This window comes from Periplaneta americana, chromosome 13 (assembly GCF_040183065.1).
Source record: "Periplaneta americana isolate PAMFEO1 chromosome 13, P.americana_PAMFEO1_priV1, whole genome shotgun sequence".
Classification (NCBI taxonomy): Eukaryota; Metazoa; Arthropoda; class Insecta; order Blattodea; family Blattidae; genus Periplaneta; species Periplaneta americana.
This window is the reverse complement of record NC_091129.1, coordinates 10,738,211-10,761,539: the sequence shown is the minus strand read 5'-3', so window position 1 is coordinate 10,761,539 and position 23,329 is coordinate 10,738,211. Positions and strand designations below refer to the sequence as shown.

General features: G+C 35.1%; 1 protein-coding gene across 4 annotated transcripts in view; it reads right to left on the bottom strand.

The window, feature by feature from the left end:
• The window catches only part of LOC138711741 (calmodulin-like), a 454,283-nt gene that overhangs the window by 28,663 nt on the left and 402,291 nt on the right, over positions 1-23,329 (bottom strand). For all 4 annotated transcript variants that reach the window (XM_069842907.1, XM_069842908.1, XM_069842909.1 and 1 more), the window contains one exon: positions 13,865-14,072. In XM_069842907.1, coding sequence (XP_069699008.1) covers positions 13,865-14,072 — 208 coding nt within the window. The remainder of the gene's footprint in view (positions 1-13,864; positions 14,073-23,329) is intronic.

Here is a 23,329-nt window from a genome sequence, read left to right as displayed (position 1 = left end):
TTTTTTGACAGCAGACTGGATGATAAAAGCTTCTCAACCGAATAATAATAGGCATTTCCCATATTTATTCTGCGTTTAATTTCCTCCCGAGTGTCATTTATATTTGTTACTGTTGCTCCAAGATATTTGAATTTTTCCACCCCTTCGAAGGATAAATCTCCAATTTTTATAAATGATCCACAGTGGACTTCTTTCATTAAACCATTTACCTTAAGGTAAAGCGAGACTGAATTAAAGATGTTCTGTATAAGTCAGTAGTAATTTTGCATGTTTGCAGAGTGGATTAGTCTACTTCCAGTAAAATATCATCTTGTAGGTGAAAGTAAAGATAAATCTTACTTGCTTACCATGCAAACATACGGGTATTCTTTCATAAGCTCGTCATTAACAGAAGATGAGTTATCATAGTAATGCTACTTTCTGTTCCTAGGACTAACAACATTCATGTTGATCTATAGATTGTTTGTTTTTAGTATAATAATTATCGCCATCGTGACCTTGATCCGAAGAATGCGGGCGGGAGCAAGCCTGTAGAGCGCGAGGTATAGTTCCAATCAGCTTACGTAATACCCTAAGGGTGAAACCTAACCATTTCCCCCCCCCCCATTACTACATATGCTAGTGGATTATGGTGATTTTCTTCTTCGAACGTTGAATTTTCTTTTTCCAACTTCGTTTCGAATTTCGATATTGAGAAATACTACATTTCAACAAACGGATTTATTAACTGAGTACTAAAAATAAATGAATCATCAACTGGAAGTGGTTTTCTAACTGTTATGTTGGCAGCAGGAACAGCAGTTGATAGTAGTGAAAATTCTGAAAATTCAAATTGTTCTAGATTTCTGAGCCGATTACTGGAAGTTAGTAAAGTTCGAACATACTAATAATTAATTAATATCAGTATTATATTAATACGTAATAGTTATTATTTTATGTGTTACGTTGTGGTTACAATTCAAGATTATAGTCAGATAAGTGTAAATAAATATAACATGCGGTGTGATACATGCACTTGGGTGATCGACAGAAAATGTGCACGGAGACAACAATTATAACTAGAATAGCAAAATTATTAGGAGTAAGTATTGTTAAACATAGATTACAAAGTGGCATTCGGTTTTCGGACTTTGTACTAATCATTTCACGTGATCAAACAAAATACATTTTTAGGTTAGGTCTCGTGAATCGTAGGCCTAAACTATTTAGTCAAAACAATGAATTCCATGTTGTCAGACAAAATACATTTTAATATTAGATCATAATTATTAATCTACTAATTTACAACATAATGTGCGGGAGGTGCAGGGAGTATAAAGGTACGGTACCGGTACATCAGTTTTTCATAGATTTCAAAAAGGCATATGAGCCTATGAGCCTACTTTCCTTCAGGAGGAAGATCATATCAACTGCCTGTGTCCCCTAACAACTTTCGAATTTGTATAATTCTATATCAAAGTATGTAGAATATCTATTTCTACTCTGAATTCTGCAATCTCTGTACAAAGCAATACTGCGTGTTCAGTTCAAAGTGTGTCATGGCTCGCTGTATGTCGTCATGTGGCTAGCCGATGAGCCTAGAGAATTCAATCTTCCTACACTTTCGCAGAGGCGTATTACCTATGTGCCAGAGGAGTTGCCTAGCAAGTACGGCGTTCATTCTGAAGAGTTCTTACCGATGCGTACTTTAACACCTGTAGTGGCAGGAATGTGAACTGTTTGGAAACACGTACTGAGGTGAGTTTTTTTCTTTATGGGGAGAGGGTTAAAACGATTACTTCCGTATTTGTTGACATTAACTTGGACGGTCACCATGGCCACGGAGCATTTGATTTGTGTTGTGGAATGTTGTCATTACCGATGGTAATAAATACCCTGCGTACGATTTGCCCGCGATAAAAACACTTCGAAAGAGATTATGGTAGCACACAGACCGTACAGACCGCCATCTGTTGCTACGACGTTCAAGTTATACCGTACGCGTTCTCAAGTTCAGATTGAACGCCCCTTAAATAATAGGCAACTTCTCTGACATAAAAGCTGAAACTCGCTTCAAATCGCTGACTCACAACAGTGACGTCATGACATACTTTGAAATGAACACCCAGTAGAATGCTCTTATCTCTTATTTGCTGTCTGGGTTTCGTCTTGGACTCATACGCTTCTTCTAGTTGACTGAACTGTTCCACTAATGACTTCTTTTAAGATGTAGCATTTAGATTCTTTAAAAAATTCTGTGTCGTTTCAGAGAAGTGAATGTCTTTCCGATTGCTTTGATTCGTTTTTCAGAGATATTTTTACAAATGCGGATAGATCGCGGATTAATCCATTAGTAGAGGCACTACAAACTCTAACGAGAGTAGTGAATGGAGCACTAAATATCTTTACTCTCTGAACTTTCGAAGCAAGACTCGTGAAAGGAGTAGTGTATCTACAGTATTTTATCTGTACACGACGGCAGTTCCAAAGTCCTCGACCTGTAACCATGGAAACAATATGCCTACTTTAATCGATTGTCAATTGATTCTGTCGATTACCTACTCTCTTAGTTTTTGTTACATTAAGCTTCAGCAGATACAATATTCTGTAATTATTTAGCTCTGTCACGTTTTTTTACGCTTGTCAATTCAAAGAGATGATTTGTTTCGAATGTTTGAATAAAATTGCCTGACTCAGCTCCCCCAACTCGAGACAAATTCTATTTTACTGACGTCACTCCTATTGACGTAATGAAAGCCATCCGACGCATCAAGACGAAAGCTCAAGGGCCAGACAACATTAGCATATTACTCATACAGAAAATACAAGACATAGTAATACCTACAATTGCACACATATTCAATAGTTCCTTAATCACTTCAACTTTCCCTAAAATATGGAAGCAAGCTTTCGTTCTTCCTCTTCCAAAAGTCAAAGTTCCCACCGACCCGAACGACTATAGACCAATCAGTATCCTGCCAGCCATATCAAAAGCACTGGAAAGAATCGTACACAGACAAATTACTAACTACATGAACGAACACAAACTATTCGACAAGTATCAGTCAGGTTTCAGAGCTGGACACAACACAAGCACTGCTCTACTTAAAGTGACAGAAGACATTCGTGAAGCAATCGACTCTAATAAAGTAACAATACTAACACTTCTTGACCTTAGCAAAGCTTTCAACTCTGTAAATTTCGACCTGCTCACCCATAAATTGAGAAATCTGCATTTGTCAGAGACTGCTGTGAGTTGGTTCGAATCCTACTTACGGGAAAGACAACAATGTATTGTATCCGGGAATCGAAGCTCTTCCTGGCTTAACATAACATCAGGTATACCACAGGGTTCGGTACTCGGACCATTGTTGTTCACAATATATGTCAGTGATATTACATCTCATGTAAGGCATTGTAACTATCACTTGTATGCTGACGACCTTCAATGCTACATCTCTTCCCGCTTAGATCGAATAAATGACGCTATAGATAAATTGAACAAAGACATTGACTCGATTGTGACATGGACAAAGAAATTCCATCTTAATATCAATCCTGGAAAGACACAAGCAATCATATTAGGACACAAACGGCAAACCGACGCTGTAAAGCACCTCGACATTTCCCCCGTTAAAGTAAGTACAGTGCATATCCCTTTCAGTTCTTCGGTAAAAAATCTTGGCATTCACATGGATAATAATCTCAACTGGGATATGCAAATCACAGAAACCTGCAGAAAAGTATATTCTATTATTCATGTGCTAAAAAGGATAAATGTTCATCTTCCCTCTTGCTTAAAAAAGTCCCTTGTGCAGACACTTGTATTTCCCTATTTTGACTATGCTGACATTTTACTGACTGACCTTTCCAGCGACAACAAAATGAAACTTCAACGTGCTCATAATTTGTGTGTACGTTTTGTAAGCAATGTTCGTAAATATGATCATATTACCCCATCCCTGGAAGCAATAGGTTGGCTTAAACTAGATAGAAAAGAAATTTACATTCACTTCTCTTTCTCTTCGAAATCTTGAACTCTTCTATTCCTTCGTACCTGTCGTCTCGCTTCACTTACCTTTCTTCCCACTACAATCTGAACACACGCTCTCGCCATGAAACAATACTAACAATACCATCCCATCGCACCTCCTCATACTCATCCTCTTTCACAATAGCCCTGCCAAGACTCTGGAATTCGTTACCTGCTAGCATCAGGGACTGTCGAAATAAAATTCAATTCAAACGCAAACTTACTAGGCACTTGGTCAGTAATTGAGACTCGTTCAGACATGGTTTCTTGTAAATAGTTCTTTTAATCTACCACAAAATATCTCAATATCCGGTAATTTCATCACTATAGAATTTTGTTATTGTAGGTTTAATTTGTAATTTAGTAAATACAAAAATATTCTTTGTTCTTAACTTCTATGATAAAATGTCTAGCTTTCATTAATCAGGTATTCTTGTCGTACTTTAATTTTTATTGTAATTGTAATTGTAAATTTAATATTAATTGTAATCTTATTGTTCATGTTATAGTTGTAATCCCCTGGTAGAGGGGCAGAGAAGGCCTGACGGCCTTATCTCTACCAGGTTAAATAAATAAATCTAATCTAATCTAATCTAATCTAAAATTGCAACATTGAAATAGGAGATTCAATTAATCCTGGGAGCGACAGCCCATAGAGGGACAAGGCCGACCAGCCTCACGTCCACATACCTCAACTGAGGTGAACGATTATCCAACTAGTGCGGGGTATCGTGTTTTTAAGACGATGAACCCTCTTGATGTTACTGATGGTTTACGGAATCGGCTTTTGCTACCTATCGCAGGGAATTGGATTCATTTGGAAATAAATAGGCCTACTACAATTAAGTATTGGATTTAGAATTAGATTATGTTTAACTTATTTCTCTCTTCATAGGTCTACTAATCACCCCTTTTGTGTAAGAATAGTCATTTTTTTATTTCGATGTTGCCTATTCTACCGTTTAAATCTCCAGCTAATAATATGTAATTATTTTTATTTACTTTATTCAAAATTTCTTGCAACTGGGCATAAAACAATTCAGTTTCTTCAACTCTTCCTTCCTCTGGAGCATAAAGACTAAAGAAAGTTAGTTTGCCTCTTCCTATCTGAAGTTGTACTTCTAATATCCTTTCATTACAATATGTATAATTGTTTATTTTGTTTTTTATTGATTCATGAATCCAAATCATTATTCCGGCATGTGCTCTTGTCTTCTTATTAACACCATTATATATGATTATGTAGTTTTTTGTTTCAGTTGTGCCTTTTAGTTTCTTTTTTGTTTCTGTTATTGCTGCTATTTTAATCTGCTTGTTATTCAATATTTCGTCTAGTTCTTCTTCTTTGTGATTGATCCCTCTAACATTCCAGGTAGCGTATGTGAACATATTTTGTTTTTTCCAATTTCGTTTAACCGTTGACTTGCTCTGGGTTGTCATCAAATTATCTGTCCTTATAATGCTTGTCTGAGGCTTGAAAGTAATGTAATTTTCCCTAAGATAGGTTACTAGCCTTATCGATAGGTAGTCCAGTAGTGGGGCTGCCACTTTTAGCCTCTGGACAGGCTTGTAATGCAGCATTTCCTCTGCATTTGATGGAACAGTTATACCGCTGTGACTCGGTCGCCATTTCCTCGTTGGTAGAAACAGGGTGGACCACGGGAAGGTGAGGATGGCATTTGGATATGAGAGACTGTTTGTTTCGCGTCACTATCCCTTCTTCACCTCGTCATTTTTTTATTAAATTAAAATTAAGTTTAATATTTCGTTCACCGTTTACATTTACGTTAAAAACTAACTGATCAAGGTGTCGCATTCATTTGTTTCCTCCTTTCTGTTTGTTCATGACTAGCTGGATTCGAAACTATTTTCATTTAAACATATCTTAATTATAGTTATCCAATTCCTACTGTAATTTATCATGTCACCATATTAACAGAAAGTGTGACCAAATTTCTCGAATGTCATGTGCATAAAAGTTTCACTTTAAATTGAAGGGTTCAGAGCCATAGTGGGCCAAGCGCCATTTATTAAAAACGGAGAAAGCAAGGGTTAAAGTTACGTGAATACCATAGTTCAATGAAGATTGACATATCATTTAGTATGAATTTTTATACTTTATATTATTTGCTATATGTTTCCATTGAATTATGGTAATAACTTCATTTTAACCTTTGTTTTCTACTGTTTTAGCACAGTCTACTATATACATTCGCGAAGCTTGAGGTGTTTTTTTGCAAATCTCGTGATAAAGCGCTCCAAGAGGTTAGCAACTACAAACAATAGACTGTCCACGGTCGACTTTGGACTGTGTTGTATTTCTATCGAGTGCTAGCTCGTTGCATATTTCACATTGATGCTTGTGAAATGTTCGTTATTGGTTGTAATGCAAATGTTAATGGCTAAAATATAATAATTTGAATAATAATATGGGACAAGGAGGAGACGTTTGTAGTGCTATAAATTGTAGCAACAATAAGAGAAAGAGGCCAGAGTTATCCTTTTTCCGATTTCCGAAAGAATGCTGTGCAGAAACAAAACTCTTAATTTTGAAGTTCTTTGTAACTGTTAGAATACATTATATCCTTAAATTTCACAATGAAATGTTTCAGTCTAACCGAAAGGGCATTAGATACCAGTTAAAGTTCTGTCACTTAGGCTGCTAAATTTCCAGAGAAATAAAGGTTAGGTCTACTTTTTTTTCAGAGGATATATTTTTAATTGTAGCTATTAATTTTGTTATTATTTTTATGTGTTATTTTACTAAAGACGTAGAAAAATTAAGTTTGTTTTAATGAAATTTATTGATCACGTTTTATTTTCAATTCTGGTGGGATTATTATTGCTTAGGCCTACTTTTTTTTTTCAAAGGACATGTTTTTAATTATAGCTGTTAATTTTGTTGTTATTTTTATTTGTTGCTTTACTAGAGACGTAGAAAAAGTCCGTTACAATAAAATTTATTGATCACGTTTTATTTCCAATTCTGGTGTGATTATTATTGCTTAACCTCATCCCACTTTGTTAACTACGTAAGCCTACACTACAAGTACCGGTACGCATAAGTTACTCCATTAATTCATATTTACATTATTATTGTTGTAAAGGGAAATGCAAATTAATATTTATGGGTTTCATAGTTAATTATCGCTATAATCTTGAATGAGTGAAGCGATTATAGTAAATTTCAGTTCGTTTTGCACAAACAAAAATTATATTAACTTATTTCTTGCAGGTACCTTCGAGTTTATGGTGGAATTAATATACTTCATTAAAATAATAAATTAACTTTATGCATTTAATATTTCAATAATGGAAGGAAGGTGTTAATTTTTCCAAAAGAACACAACGAAAGTGTAACATATTTTGTCGTCTACTAGGAGAGAGAGAGAGAGATCTGCGATGATGAGGCGATAGTAGCGATCCTAGTGGTGGGCAACTACCCCTGTTTGCATTTTTACTACATATTGAGCTTCGCGACTGTATATAGTAGACTGTGGTTTTAGTAACCTCTTCAATTATCAATGCTCTCTTAGAAAAGAAATCTTTCTTTCGCTCAGATCTTAAGTTTAAAAGTTATTTTGTAGAGATGAAAAATGTTCTCCAAAATTAGGTGTCTCAGATTCTCCCTATTAGGAATATGTTCCTGACCTCCGGCATAGAAACTCTATATTGTAACCATTTCCCTTGTCAATATATCATTTGATTTATAAAACAAAACTCCCACACTCAAACCTTTAAATCCCTGGATATGGAATTCTAGTAGGATATTAATCTTTACAGCCATTCAAACAGAAACTCAAACGCCATCCACCTAGCATTCCTGGTAATTTTACATAATCTAAATCGACAAAGAATCACAAGGCAATGTGAATATTGGAGCTAGACATACCGAAACAGTATTTCAAAACGAATCCAAATAGCCAGTCAACTGCATTATTTTCCTCTGTATAGGAACCTCTGTGACGAATTCAAATGCAGCAACTCATTTTCGTCGACAGTACAAATGCTGTGACATGACGTTAATTATTATTATTATTATTATTATTATTATTATTATTATTATTATTATTATTATTTATTTTTTTTTTGGAAGTAAATCCCGAAAGACAAAGTATATGATTATGTCTCGTGACGAGAATATTGTACGAAATGGAAATATAAAAATTGGAAATTTATCTTTTGAAGAGGTAGGAAAATTCAAATATCTTGGAGCAACAGTAGCAAATATAAATGATACTCGGGAGGAAACTAAATACAGAATAAATATGGGGAATGCCTGTTATTATTCGGTTGAGAAGCTTTTATCATCCAGTCTGCTGTCAAAAAATCTGAAAGAGTTTATAAAACAATTATATTACCGGTTGTTCTTTATGGTTATGAAACTTGGACTCTCACTTTGAGAGAAGAACATAGGTTAAGTGTGTTTGAGAATAAGGTGCTTAGGAAAATATTTGGGGCTAAGAGGGATGAAGTAACAGGAGAATAGAGAAAGTTACACAACACAGAGCTGCACGCATTGTATTCTTCACCTGACATAATTAGGAACATTAAATCCAGACGTTTGAGATGGGCAGGGCATGTAGCACGTATGGGCGAATCCAGAAATGCATATAGAGTGTTAGTTGGGAGGCCGGAGGGAAAAAGACGATTGGGGAGGCCGAGACGTAGATGGAAGGATAATATTAAAATGGATTAGAGGGAGGTGGAATATGATGATAGAGACTGGATTAATCTTGCTCATGATAGGGACCAATGGGAGGCTTATGTGAGGGCAGCAATGAACCTCCGGGTTCCTTAAAAATCAGTAAGTACAGAATTTTTAATTTAATATCCCGACCCCATTAGTATTTCAATACCGAATTTTGAATGTAATATTCAAATCTGATTTCAAATGGCTTCATTTTTAAATATAAAGTGGAAATAGCCTGATTTTTTGTGGTATTTATTATTCTTTTCACTAACACAAATTATACGACATTCTTAAACTATTTTATCTAAACAACGAGTTATGTTGAAAACTGTAAGCCGGGAACGGAAACGACTACGAGAACGAGAACGGATACATTGTTAAAATAAATGTATTTAAATGTGAGCATTCACAATTAACGAGAAGCTTGCCGGTGCCCGGGAGCGGGAACGTGAAGGTTGGCAAATTTTTTACTTTGCCGTTCTCGTTCTGGTTCTCGTTCCCGATTTATTGTGAATCAGTCTTTAGTGTTGTTAACATGTACAAAGATCCTTAAGACTCCTTTGATGCTAAAGACCTCCAGTCTTTGTAGGAATATTTAGTAATGTATTTTGCACGACGAGAGTCAAAAAGTGATGCGTCTTAAATGCGAAATAACATCGAATTTGTTTCTTCTCTGTACGAATAACATCATAATTCACCATGTTTTATACTGAAAATTTATAATTTTATTCACCATAAAAAGGATGCCTAAGGATTTCTTATTCTCCACCGTGTTTATAATTGGAAGCAAGTTGTTTTATATAGGCCTAGACCTTCATCTGCGGTCCCTTCCATTTTAATGGATGTTTGCGAAAGTAACAGGTTTGAAACGCAATGCAGCGAGGAATTATTACTGAACGATTTCCGCACTTTCTGTATAAGCAGCTGTGAGCTGGAGGCACTGCGTCATTGTATGATAACGTCGAACACCAAGAACATTTGCTTTTTAATTAAATTTGACTTTGTCAAGGGAAAGATAAGTATTGCCTCTGAATACAGATCCAGCACTTTGCTTTATATGGCCTAACTCCTGACTTGAGAAAGTCAAGACGAAGTGAGGTTTAAATGACGTTCTTGAAAACGGCCCTTAGTCTCTGAATAACGACCAATTTCCGTGTCACAGGGTGTACAAAAACAAAGTAAACACAAGGGACGAATTGGTCGCTCGCATTACGATTAATGCTGCCTCATAAAAGAATAGTAATACGTCAGAGGAGAAATAATACTGTTGTCAACAGAGCGGAAAAGACCATTGAAATGTTGAAATACAGCATAAGATTATTCTAAAGTTCCCAGTTTGAAATAGCTTTATCTTCTGTACATATTAACAGTTCAGTTCTATATAATAATAATAATAATAATAATAATAATAATAATAATAATAATAATAATAATAATAATAATAATAATGATTTATTTTAGCTGGCAGAGTTAAGGCCGTAAGGTCTTCTCTTCCACTCAACCAGCAAAAAGTATACATACATATGTATCAACTTACAAAGAATTCAACAATTTGATTAAGATAAGAGTTACATGTATACAAGAGTTATTTACGAATTAAACAACAAAATACTATGAACTATTAATTAAACACTGAAATAAACTGTGTAGCAGAATTAAGCTAAAATACATAGAATGTTAATATATTTCAAATAATGTTAGATAATAGAAAGAGATTATTATGAGACAATTTTGAAAATACAGCACTATCAGGATGATGTCTAAAGAAAGAAGTAACAATGTGGTCAGTGATAGTTTAAGTTAGTAAGATTGGAGTGAAATGCTAAGAAGGTTATCTTTTAAACTGTTTTTAAAAGTGTTTATTGTCTTGCAGCCCCTAATACTTTGTGACAGGGAATTCCATTGTCGCGAGGTGGATACTGTAAAAGATGATGAATAACAAGATGTTCTATGAAGAGGTATACTTAACGCGACACAGATAAGTGATCTGGATTTACGTCGTGGTTAGAGTATAGATAAGAGAAACGAGACGAAAGGTAATTTGGTGCTGAAGTGTGCAGAATTCGAAAGAGTAAAGACAAAGAGTGTAAAGTTCTACGTTCTTTAAGTCGGAGCCACGAAAGACTTGCGAAGGACGGTGTGTACAGGGTGTAAGGAGTATAAGTGCTGTACTTTTCAGAGTCGTCGGGGACGGTCTACAGGATCAAAATAGTCAATACAACATACAGTCAAAACTTGATAGTTTTCCCTGAAAAAAATATTTCTTTTCTTATTTTATTTGCGTTATACTGCTCATATCGTTAGTAAAATTACGAAAACAATTACATCAGTAGGTATATCTAGCAAAGAGTTAATATCAGTTAAATAAATATTTGTGTGTTCTATTACATTTTCGTGAAATTAAATAAAAATGCATCCTTAAATTTGTTAATATTCTGGCATGAGAGACGTGGCAACGTGTTCAGCAGGCAGTACTCTGCACAGACGTAAGTACGAGTCAGCTGAGTTCAAGCTCCCTGTCCATAGCTCTACTGCCGAGCGGATGGCAGTTCAGTACAGGGTGTTCGATAAACAACTTACAACGTATTTCACAGTTTAGGAATATCATATGTTATTAATTTATAGAGAAAGTCGTCGTAATTCAAGTGAGGCAAGAAGGATGTACCGTCAACGTTTTCCTCAACGAAAGTTACCTAAGCGGCGAACTTTTGTAGCAGTTTCTCAATGATTATTAGAAACTAGAAGTCTCTTACCCTATTTCGAAAATCACAAAACCAGAAATTTGTTTAAAAATGGTACTGCTTTACGGAAGCGGGAGAGATTAAAATGCTGCATTACAAAAAAGTTCGTGCAATTTAATTGTCTTTCCTTCTTGCTACACCTAATTTTTGTTATGTGTAACATTCAAACTGCTGTTCCTCCAAATTCATTAAAAATTAAACACATGTTTATTTGAAGTTTTTTACTCACAACTATAGTTCATACCAGAGTTCTGCATCGAACGTTTTCGCTCGAGCGCCAAGTAGTTCATAGTATAATCCGATAGGTAGCGCACATGCATGGGTAAAATTGTCACGAGCGATAAATCCTCGAACGGTATAAGTCGAGCGTTAGACATTCGTTCTTGTTACAGTGATGAACTGTGTAGTAACATCATAGATGTTTATCATTTCAAAACCTTACAGTGTTTAACTAACCTCTCCATAGTACAACTACAAAACTTGCTTTTAAATGTAATATAAATATTGTAGGTAAAGTTTTTTTTTTTTTTTCACACAAGAGTGATTTTGTTTTTGCCACATCTGATAGATGTTATTGGATGTAAATGTAATTATTATAAACGGAGAACACAATCGCGATAATGCAAGAACCGTATCAAGTTTTCTAGTAATAATAATAATAATAAATTATTTATTTATTATTAATATTTGTGTGCTGAACAACAGCCAGAGGCCAATTATAGTTCAGCACAATACAGAAACAGAAGATACAAAGGTGCAAAAACAAATAAATAATATCTTAAATAAGCAAAAACATACATAAATAAATAGATAACAAGAACAGTAAATACTAATACTCAAAACGAAACTATACCTTAAAAGGATCTAAATTGTGCCCATGCAAATTGGCATATTTTATGCATCTACAGACTGGAGAAAGTGATTTAGAATTTCTGTTATAAAATTTTTTTTGAAATCTTAAACCTTTTGTAGGAATACGAAGGCTGATGTTGTTTATGATAGACCCACAATCAATATCACCCTTGATAACTTTGCAAAGAAATTGATAATCAAGATTTTGACGTCTAGAATAAAGGCTACAACAGTTAAAATATTTACAGGTAATCTCATAGTTAAAGTCAGAGGAATTGGGTATAAATCGAAAATCACATAAGGAAATAAATTTTCTTTGAATATTTTCCAATTTAACCGAATCGGTTGAAGTAATGGAATTCCAGGCTACAGATGCATATTCAAGTTTAGAGCGAACCAAAGTAAAGTATAGAATTAATAGTGACTCTGGAGTAGAAAAAGAATAAGTTATAGACCTTATTAAACCAAGCATTCTTATTTAATGATTATAAATATATTGAACATGATCGTGAAAGTATAATTTAGAATCGAGTAGTACACCAAGATCTTTAATAGAATTTTTCCTAATAATACAGACGTTGTTACGAGAATAGTTAAATTTTATGGAAGTAGTTTTTCGTGAGTACGAAATGACAAAAGTTTTTGTTTCATTAATTTTAGGAAAAAAAAAATAATAATAATAATAATAATAATAATAATAATAATCTCTAATAATTAGTATATCAAGCTTTGCGTCTGTCACAGTTGTGCAGCACGATTATTCGTTTTATTATATTTTCTGTGACGTTATCTCTGTACCGTATTAATATTGTTATTAATCTACTGCTATATCAATAATATTTTGTAAAACGTTTCTACATTGTCGCAGTATATAGGTCTATCATATTATATATGTGGTAAATCAAATATTGAATAATTATTAATTAGCAATAATAACTGAAGAGTCCATTGCAAGAATGATGGATGTCATTCGGAATACATTTTGCAGGAGAAGCAATTGAAAGTTTGAAATGCTTAGCACTCAAAGCTTAACTGTGATTTCCGATCATTACTGGACAATGACTATCAGTGTTAATGCCATATAACTCTGTATGTACATTCTATATGTCTTAAGCTATGCATTGACAGTCTTCGTTCATTTTCGACAAGAAAGTGACATCCAACATTCTTGTAGTGGACTCTTCAACTGTATATCGAAGTTTTTCATATTATTTTATTTATAACTTCATGTTCCTGTTTTGGTACGTTCCATTGACTGTTCCATTAAACGTTTGTCATAAACGCAGAAAATAAAGCCTTATTTTTACCGTGTGAGCAAAACATATGTGTATCTTATCTGTCGCCTTCCATACAAGATAAGACATGTCGGTGAGATGACCTTGTACTGTGGTTTTAATTATTACGAACGTATCACGACCGATCGAGGGTGCGACACTCGACCGAGTTCAAGCGAGCGATTTAACTCCAATGCAGCACTCTGGTTCATACTATAGTTCTATTATTTCTCTTGAATAGCCTACTTTTTATACAACTCCTTGTTTAGAACTGCAAGATCTCTTATCTTACCTTTCATTTGGGACTTGGACACGTGCTTGTGTCCTTCTGGCACGCCGTTCCTCTTGATGTCGAGGGAAGTGTGGTCACTAGCCGCCGCTGTAGCTGCCCCCGTCTGTGGTGGAGTCCTATGCTGACTGCCGCTGCCCATGTTACCGCTGCCAGAGCCTCCTTGCTGCTCCTGCTGGTTGTGGTCTTGCAGGCCGCTGCTTTGTCGCGTCTGCCGGAACAAAATATCACATGTATTTATATAGTCAGAACTTCCGGAGGAATCGTACGTATAAAACATTTGAAGTTGCGTAACAACACGATATACGTTTTTTACAATCGGATTATGATGACGTAGTGATCATCACCATGCGGGCGTTTCGGAGAGAAAAGAGGCGAAGGGAAACCCGGGGTTTCCTTCAAGAGACTGATGTGTGCGGATTCTAGCGTGCATCAGAGAAACACGTGGGTAGATTATACCGTATACTCCCACCAGTTTATGAGTACAAATGGCGTTTTCAGGGAATTCAACTGTCACAGGTTGGTCCCGGTCAAGAGTTCTTCCATGCGACATATTTTACCTGTGTTAGGTTTGTTGTTCCTTTTTCCTTTAATAGTAATAATAATAATAATAATAATAATAATGATAAATTTAAAATACACTTTTAGCTACATGGCTTCGGAATAAACTAGTAAAACAGGTGATGACTGAGGTTATGATTAGGCCTACATAGGCATAACTTGAGAATAAAGAAGCAAATAATATGACACAAAGCAAAATCCATGAATTCTTGCAAATTGTCATTTTATAAATTAATTTCAGCCCTTAAACTTCATTTTGTCTATAGTACACAAATGTATCATTTTTTCTTTAAGTTTATTTCGATACAAATAAATACAAATATATGATAACACAGATCACAGTACACTGATAACAATACAAATACAGTAATATAATACCATTAATTAATAATATACTGTATCAAAATTATTGTAAATAATTGATTAATTGGCGATCTTAATCGTGTTAATTATGTAAGCATGTGCGGTTTACAGCTGTTTCGGTGCTACTTCACACCATCCTCAGAGCCTTCTGTGTCTCGGCGTCATCTCAACTTCGCTGCCTGTTGTGTGGGTGCGTTCGTGTGATGAAGAGTTGTGTCAAATAGTGTGTGTGTTCTGAAATTGATCTGTGTGTTGAGTATTTGATCAGGGTGTGTTTTAGTGTGTCTGTATATTTCATATTGTTCTAGTGTGTTGAGTTTTTGGTTTTTGGGTTGTATGTGTAGGATTTCCATGTCTGTATTTATGTTATTATATGTGTGGTTGGCATTAGTTATGTGATCGGCATATGTAGATGTATTGTGTCCTCTGGTTATTGCTTTAATGTGTTCTTTGTATCGAGTTTGGAATGATCTACCTGTCTGTCCAATGTAGAAACTGTCGCAACTATTGCATGTGAGTTTGTATACGCCTGTGTGGTTGTATTTATTTGTTTGTGTTGTTTGTGTGTTGAGATGTCTTTGTAGTGTGTTTTCTGTTCTGTATGCTATGTTGTATTTCTGTTTTCTGAATGAGGATGCGATCTTGTGTATGTTTTTGTTTTCGTATGTTAGTGTGATGTATTTCTACTCTGTCACACGTTAAAAGTGTTAAAATTGTTAAAAAGGTATTTACCTTCGACAGACGGCCCGTTTCGACGCTATTTGTCGTCGTCTTCAGTGTCTCTTGAACCACTGCTGATTTTGGCTCTGCGATGTGCAGTTGTCGATGGTAGGGGTGGGGGTGTGTTGCTCCTATGGTGGGGGTTGGTTGTCTGTATGCTATGACGTACTATGACGTCAAACAATGTGTGCGTATTGAACTTCTTAGACATCACCACAACCAAAACAAATAACAGACACGAATTCAAAATATACAGGAAACCCACTACAACCACAACACACATACACAATTCATCAAATCATCCCATACAACATAAACATGCAGCTTTCCGTACAATGACACACAGATTAATTAATATACCAATGAACAATGACAACTACACTGAAGAATTAAACACGATAAAATATATAGCACAAGACAATGGATACAACCCTAACATAATAGACACACTAATAAAAAAGGCAAAACAAAAACAGACCAAACCAACACAAACAGCACGAGAGAATAAATACATAACATTAACATATCACAATATCAATACCCACAAAATTGCAACTTTATTCAGAAAACTGAAGTACAAAATTGCATACAAAACAAATAACACAACACAGAAATACTTAAATAACCACACTAAACATTCAAATATATATAATTCAACTGGAGTTTACAAATTAAAATGCAATAGTTGCCCACATTTTTACATAGGACAGACAGGAAGATCCTTTCATACAAGATACAACGAACATATTAAAGCTATAACCAAACCTTGCATTACATCAAATTATGCAGATCACATTATCGACAATAATCATGACTACAATAATATAGAAACAGATATGGAAATTTTACACATCACACCAAAAAGTTCACAGTTTAACATCCTAGAACAATACGAAATATATAAGAATACAATAGCACACCCACAATATATACTTAATACGCAACTACAGTTCAGTACGCACACATTGTTTGACGTCATAGTACGTCATAGCATACAGACAGCCAACCCCCACCATAGGAGCAACACACCCCCACCCCTACCATCGACAACTGCATATCGCAGAGCCAAAATCAGCAGTGGTTCAAGAGACACTGAAGACGACGACAAATAGCGTCGAAACGGGCCGTCTGTCGAAGGTAAATACCTTTTTAACAATTTTAACACTTTTAACGTGTGACAGAGTAAATTTTATGTTTTTAACAAAGTGTTAACGAGAACTTTAATCAATGGATGTATTTCTTGTGTTCTTGTGTTTGTGTTGTGCTTTGTGTGGTTTTGTGTTTGAGTTTTTGTTTTGTCTTCCTTATGATGTTGTCTATTATGTTTGGGTTGTAACCATTTTCTTGTGCTATGTATTTGATTGTGTTCACTTCTTCATTGTAGTGTTGTTGGCTCATGGGTATGTTGAGTAATCTGTGTACCATTATCCTGTTTGTGTTGTGTGGCGTGATTAGATGTGTTGTGTATGTGTGTGGTGGTGGTGTTTGGTTTTCTATACTATTTGACTCAACTCATCACACGAACGCATCCACACAACAGACAGCGAAGTTGAGATGACGCAGAGACACAGAAGGCTCTGAGGATGGTGTGAAGTAGCACCGAAACAGCTGTAAGCCGCACATGCTTACATAATTAACACGAGCAAGATCGCCAATTAATCAATTATTTATATTCAAGTGTTAAAAGTAGTGTACGAAAGATTCAACATGGAAATTATTGTATTGATAAATTATAACTTTTAAAGAATAATTAAATTATTATGTTATCGTAAAAGCAAACAAAACAGTTTCATCAAACAAATCCAAACAGATGAACATACACCACTTGAATAAAGTCATCGTCACAAATTAAAGCATGACAAATTTCATTACAAGACCAAATAAGACAGGACCCCGTCACAATAGCGAAGCAACACATATTTCAAACACACTCAGACAAGTGGAAAGACACGCCATATTTAAGTAAAAATATTTTACATTCCAGAACCTAGAACAGTGATCACATGGCATTAATTAAAATAAGAACTTCACGAATAACATCTGAACAATCTATACTAATAATAAATCTGTAGCCGAAATTTTTCTGGTAATTTTCGATTTTCCAAAAATAATTGGTCCTAACATATATAATTAACCACCCTGAAACCGAAAATCGCTTTTTTGAAATTTTTGTTTGTATGTCTGTCTGTCTGTCTGTCTGTCTGTCTGTCTGTCTGTCTGTATGTTTGTTACCTTTTCACGCGATAATGGCTGAACGGATTTCGATGAAAATTGGAATATAAATTAAGTTCGTTGTAACTTAGATTTTAGGCTATATGGCATTCAAAATACATTATTTAAAAGGGGGGTTATAAGGAGGCCTGAATTAAATAAATCGAAATATCTCCCTTATTATTGATTTTCGTGAAAAATGTTACATAACAAAAGTTTCTTTGAAAATAATTTTCGATAAGTTTTATTCCTTGAAAAATTTTGATAGGACTGATATTTAATGAGATAAATGAGTTTTAAAATTAAAATAACTGCCATCTAAGGTCATGTAATGAATTAAAAAACAAATGACTTCGTCTATAAGGGGCCTTGGACAGCAACAATCGAAAGCTATGAAAGATAGCCTACAGAGAATGTTTCTGTGTTTGTACGAAGTAATATCGGAAGCTAAATTAACCGATTTGTATAATTAATTATTATTTTACCATTGGAAAGTATAGTTTCTCTAGATGGACATAAAGCTATAATGTTATTACAATAACTTCTGATATAATATAATATAATATAATATTTAATGTAATATTATATAATATAATTTAAGTTATTTGAAGGGTTCACAACCATAGTGGGCCAAGCGCCATTTACTGAATACGTAGAAAGCAAAGGTTAAAATTAAGTTATTACCATAATTCAATGGAAACCTATAACAAGTAAAATAAAATATACACATTAAATCTAAATGATGTCAATCATCATTTAACTATGGTTGCATGTAATACAAATTAAGAAACAGGTTAAAGGAATTGTCATTGCACCAAATGAGTGTCTCTGGACCAATATGATCGCATTTTAATTATTTGGATGCAATTTAAATTAAGTAACATATTAAACGATTTATCCTTCTATCAAACACGAATGTTCCCTGGATCAAATGTCCTATTTTAATTATGTAATTACTTTATATTTATTTCTAACGGGTGCAGCGGAGCGCACGGGTACGGGTACGGCTAGTAAATTAATATAAATGCAAAAGAAAGTTGTCATTGAAAATGGTAACTGAATATTATATTTTCAAATTTATTTCACCTCACTTATACATAATCTAGTAAATTGCCATAAAGTTTTCTTCCATGCTTGGAGAACGTTTTAAGATTTACATGAATTCTTCCAGTTCCATTTCCCTTCTCTTGATGGAAGTTGAGAGGGGCACCCTAAATTTGATCTCTTTCCGTAGATACCATGTAGTTGCTGCTTGTAGTTCACTACAGAGTGTCCCACAAGTCCCGCATCATAGGCTAAATCATAAAATATGTTCGATATGACCCCAAACATGTCTGGAGGCGAACTTCAACGCGGTGTAGCATGTCGGCAGTGATTTCACGACACTTTACCTCGATCCGCGTTCGTAGGTGTTGCAAATAACGAAACTTCACTTCCTATAGTTTTCCTCTTTTCCTTACGAGAAATCTAGAAAGAAAAGTCAGGTGGATTTATGTCAGGTGACCTTGAGGGCCCACTCTCTGGCTCTTTTTCGTCATATCCACCGATTACGGAAGTTGTCATGAGTCAATTCCACACAGATGTAGCACTAATGTGGTGGAGCACGATCCTGCATGAACCATTCTGGTCTTTCGCCTAGAAGATCCATTTCGGTATCATCGTACGTACGAGGCTGAGTCAAAAGTAACCTTACTTACTTACTGGCTTTTAAGGAACCCGGAGGTTCATTGCCGCCCTCACATAAGCCCTCCATAGGTCCCTATCCTGAGCAAGATCAATCCAGTCTCTATCATCATATCCCATTTCCCTCAAATCAATTTTATTATTATCTTCCCATCTACGTCCCGGCCTTCCCAAAGGTCTTTCTCCCTCCAGCCTCCCAACAAACACTCTATATGCATTTCTGGATTCGCCCATACGTGCTACATGCCCTGCCCATCTCAAGCGTCTGGATTTAATGTTCATAATTATGTCAGGTAAAGAATACAATGCGTGCAGCTCTGCGTTGTGTAACTTTCTCCATTCTCCTGTAACTTCATTCCTCTTAGCCCCAAATATTTTCCTAAGAACCTTATTCTCAGACAGCCTTAATCTCTGTTCCTCTCTCAAAGTGAGAGTCCAAGCTTCACAACCATATAGAACAACCGGTAATATAACTGTTTTATAAATTCTAACTTTCAGATTTTTTGACAGCAGACTAGATGACAAAAGCTTCTCAACCGAATAATAACAGGCATTTCCCATATTTATTATGCGTTTAATTTCCTCCTGAGTGTCACAAAAGTAGCCTTAATATAGAAATTAAAAATCAGACTCACATAGTAGATCGTAGTACTACACATTATACAGGATTAGTTAAAAGTCCCGCACCACTTAAATAACTTTTGAAGCATACGGTTCAGTAACATGAAACTTGGTATGTGAGGATAACCATATACTAAGAACTCAATAATGGTATTACCGAGTTTTTCTACTTCCGGTTTAACCGGAAGTAACTATAACTCTCTTATTTTAAATGGAACACCCAATATAGTATTTTATTTTTGAATACTCGTAGTACTCATTAAGAGCTTTCAAAAATTACCCACACTTGATACTTCTGTATAAATTCAGTGTTACTAAGTCAAGGAAACAGAAAAGTGTATCGAATATTAAAATAATAAACGGACCACCTAAATAACTTTTGAAGCATAAGGTTCAGGGATATAAAACTTGGTATGTGAGGATAACCATATGCTAAGAACTCAATAATGGTATTACCGAGTTTTTTCTACTTCCAGTTTAACCGGAAGTAACTCCAACTCTCTTATTTTAAATGGAACACCCAATATATATCTTTATTTTTGAATAGTGCTCATTAAGAGCTTTTCAAAAAGTACCCACACTCAATACTTCTGTACAAATTCAGTGTTGCTAAGTCAAGAAAACAGAAAAGTGTATGGAATATTAAAATAATAAAATACTCCTTCCTTAACAAAAACAAAACAAAGCTAGCTCACCTTCTAAATTATGTGTCGAAATTGGTAGCCCTCAGCTACTTTACAATGTGTCACTCGATCATAGAAACCATTTAAGGAATGATTTAACCAGGCTTTAGGAATATCTTGCACCACTTCCATTTGTATTTAGCAACACTGAATTTGTACAGAAGTATCAAGTGTGGGTACTTTTTGAAAATCTCTTAATGAGCTTTATTCAAAAATAAAAGAAATATATATTGGGTGTTCCAATTAAAATAAGAGAGTTGGAGTTACTTCCGATTAAACCGGAAGTAGAAAAAACTCGGTAATACCATTATTGAGTTCTTAGCATATGGTTATCCTCACATACCAAGTTTCATGTCACTGAACCGTATGCTTCAAAAGTTATTTAGGTGGTGCGTTTATTATTTTAATATTCGATACACTTTTCTGTTTTCTTGACTTAGCAACACTGAATTTGTACAGATGTATCAAGTGTGGGTACTTTTTGAAAAGCCCTTAATGAGCTTTATTCAAAAATAAAATAATATATCGGGTGTTCTATTTAAAACAAGAGAGTTGGAGTTACTTCCGGTTAAACCGGAAGTAGAAAAAACTCGATAATATCATTATTGAGTTCTTAGTATATGGTTATCCCCACATACCAGTTTCATGTCACTGAATCACATTCTTCAAAAGTTATTTAGGTGTTGCGGGACTTTTAACTAACCCTGTATATATGTATATGAATTTATTTATTTACATTGCAAATGGACAAGTACCCGGTGGCAGTGGTACACACAATATAAACAATAAAAATAAAATTACAATACACAATACAATTATATACAAAAACAATTACACACAATAATTACAGGCTGCTAGACGAGATCTTCGAACACATTTCAATATCGGACGTAATGATCCTACGCCTAGAGCACTTGCAATCAAATTATGGATTACAAATTTCGTAAGCCACAGGATCTGCTATGAAGAGAAAGCCACCGGGTGGGAGAAGAACTGTCTGTAGCCTCGTAATTGTCATTGTTTCTGAAAACGCTTGATCGAATATGCACGCTGTGTACCGTTCCATTGTTTCATGGCGACTGATCACGTAACGCTCCGTAAATGGCATAGTTTCGGCAATATAACAACAGATAACAGCACCTTCTATCGCCTACAATATTTCTGTAGCGCGTACTATAAAATCGCCCGTTTCCCCGGCGAACCCTTGCGGACTAGACACTTATTTCTTCAGGAGACTATACAGGGTGTTAAAAAAGTATCCAATATTTTAGAAGGTGATAACAGCGTATAGGTAATTAAGTATGGACACTTCGCGTCGGTACCTTTGATGTAGCCGGACTGATTTCAATGACCTTCAAGCCAGCTAGAGCGTGAGATTCTGCTTTCTCCCTAGAGTTGGCGCTGACATCACACCAGCTAGCAGTCGACACAGCGGAAATATAACACATATAATTAATACATCTAGGTACAATATGTACTCAAACAAAATAAATTGGATCAATAAAATAATAATTCCGTCACTAACTCTTGTCTAGACTCTAGAGTTCCTTTATAATAAGAGCTGAGACGTTAACCGCAACAACAATTAAAATATTATGTAATGATTTGATAGCACTGAATATGGAAAAACAAAACTCTTATGAGAAGTAAAACCATATACCTATATTATATTATATACAAATATTAAACGAATTTGATGCTTAATTTTATAATGTATTATATTATTTTATAATATAATTTATTATATCGGAAATATAAAAAAAATATTATTATAACTATTTTGCCAGTGAGAAATAAGGAAAAGCTGTTAACATGAATTTATTTGAAGCAAAGCGTTACTGGATTATTGTCTCAACTCTATACTCAATTATTATCTTAGCGATTACACTAACCTCTAGCGCTTGAAAGTGGAACTAAACGCCGGCACACAAACAAACAAAACACAGGAAAATTCGCTCAGTGTCCATTCTTTATAATCTCTATTCGCTGGTGATAAAATGTATCAAAACAACAAAAAAGTCTAATAAACATGGATCCTACAACACATACTTTCTGAGATCTGAACACTTGTTCATAGAAGGTGCTCAATGTCATGTTCATTTATGGCAATGCATTTTCTGCCCTACAATACAACAGGCTACCAGATAATCATACCGTAGTTGACACCCCTGGCATGGAATAATGATACGTCGCAAGGAATACTGAAAAGAAAGGTTTGGTTGTGGATATGAGCGGGGTTCAACAGAGATGGTGTTGTGAATTTTCGTAATCAGCATGTGTGGGCTGATGAAAATCCCCATGCAGTTGAAGAAACAAGGCATCAGCACCGATTCTCAATCAACGTATGGGCAGGCGTTCTTGGCGATAGATTAAGGGCCATACGTGCTACCACAGAGATTAACTGGGGATCGTTATCAGGACTTTCTTATTAACGTACCTTACTGGAGTATGTGCCATGTCAGCAAAGACTACAGATGTGGTTCATGCATGATGGCACACCAGCACATTTTTTCCGCAATGAGCGTGAACACCTGACGCTGATATTTCAGGACCGCTGGATTGATTGGGAAGGCCCCACACCTTGGCCTACTCGTTCCTCAAATATAAATCCTCCAGAATTTTGATT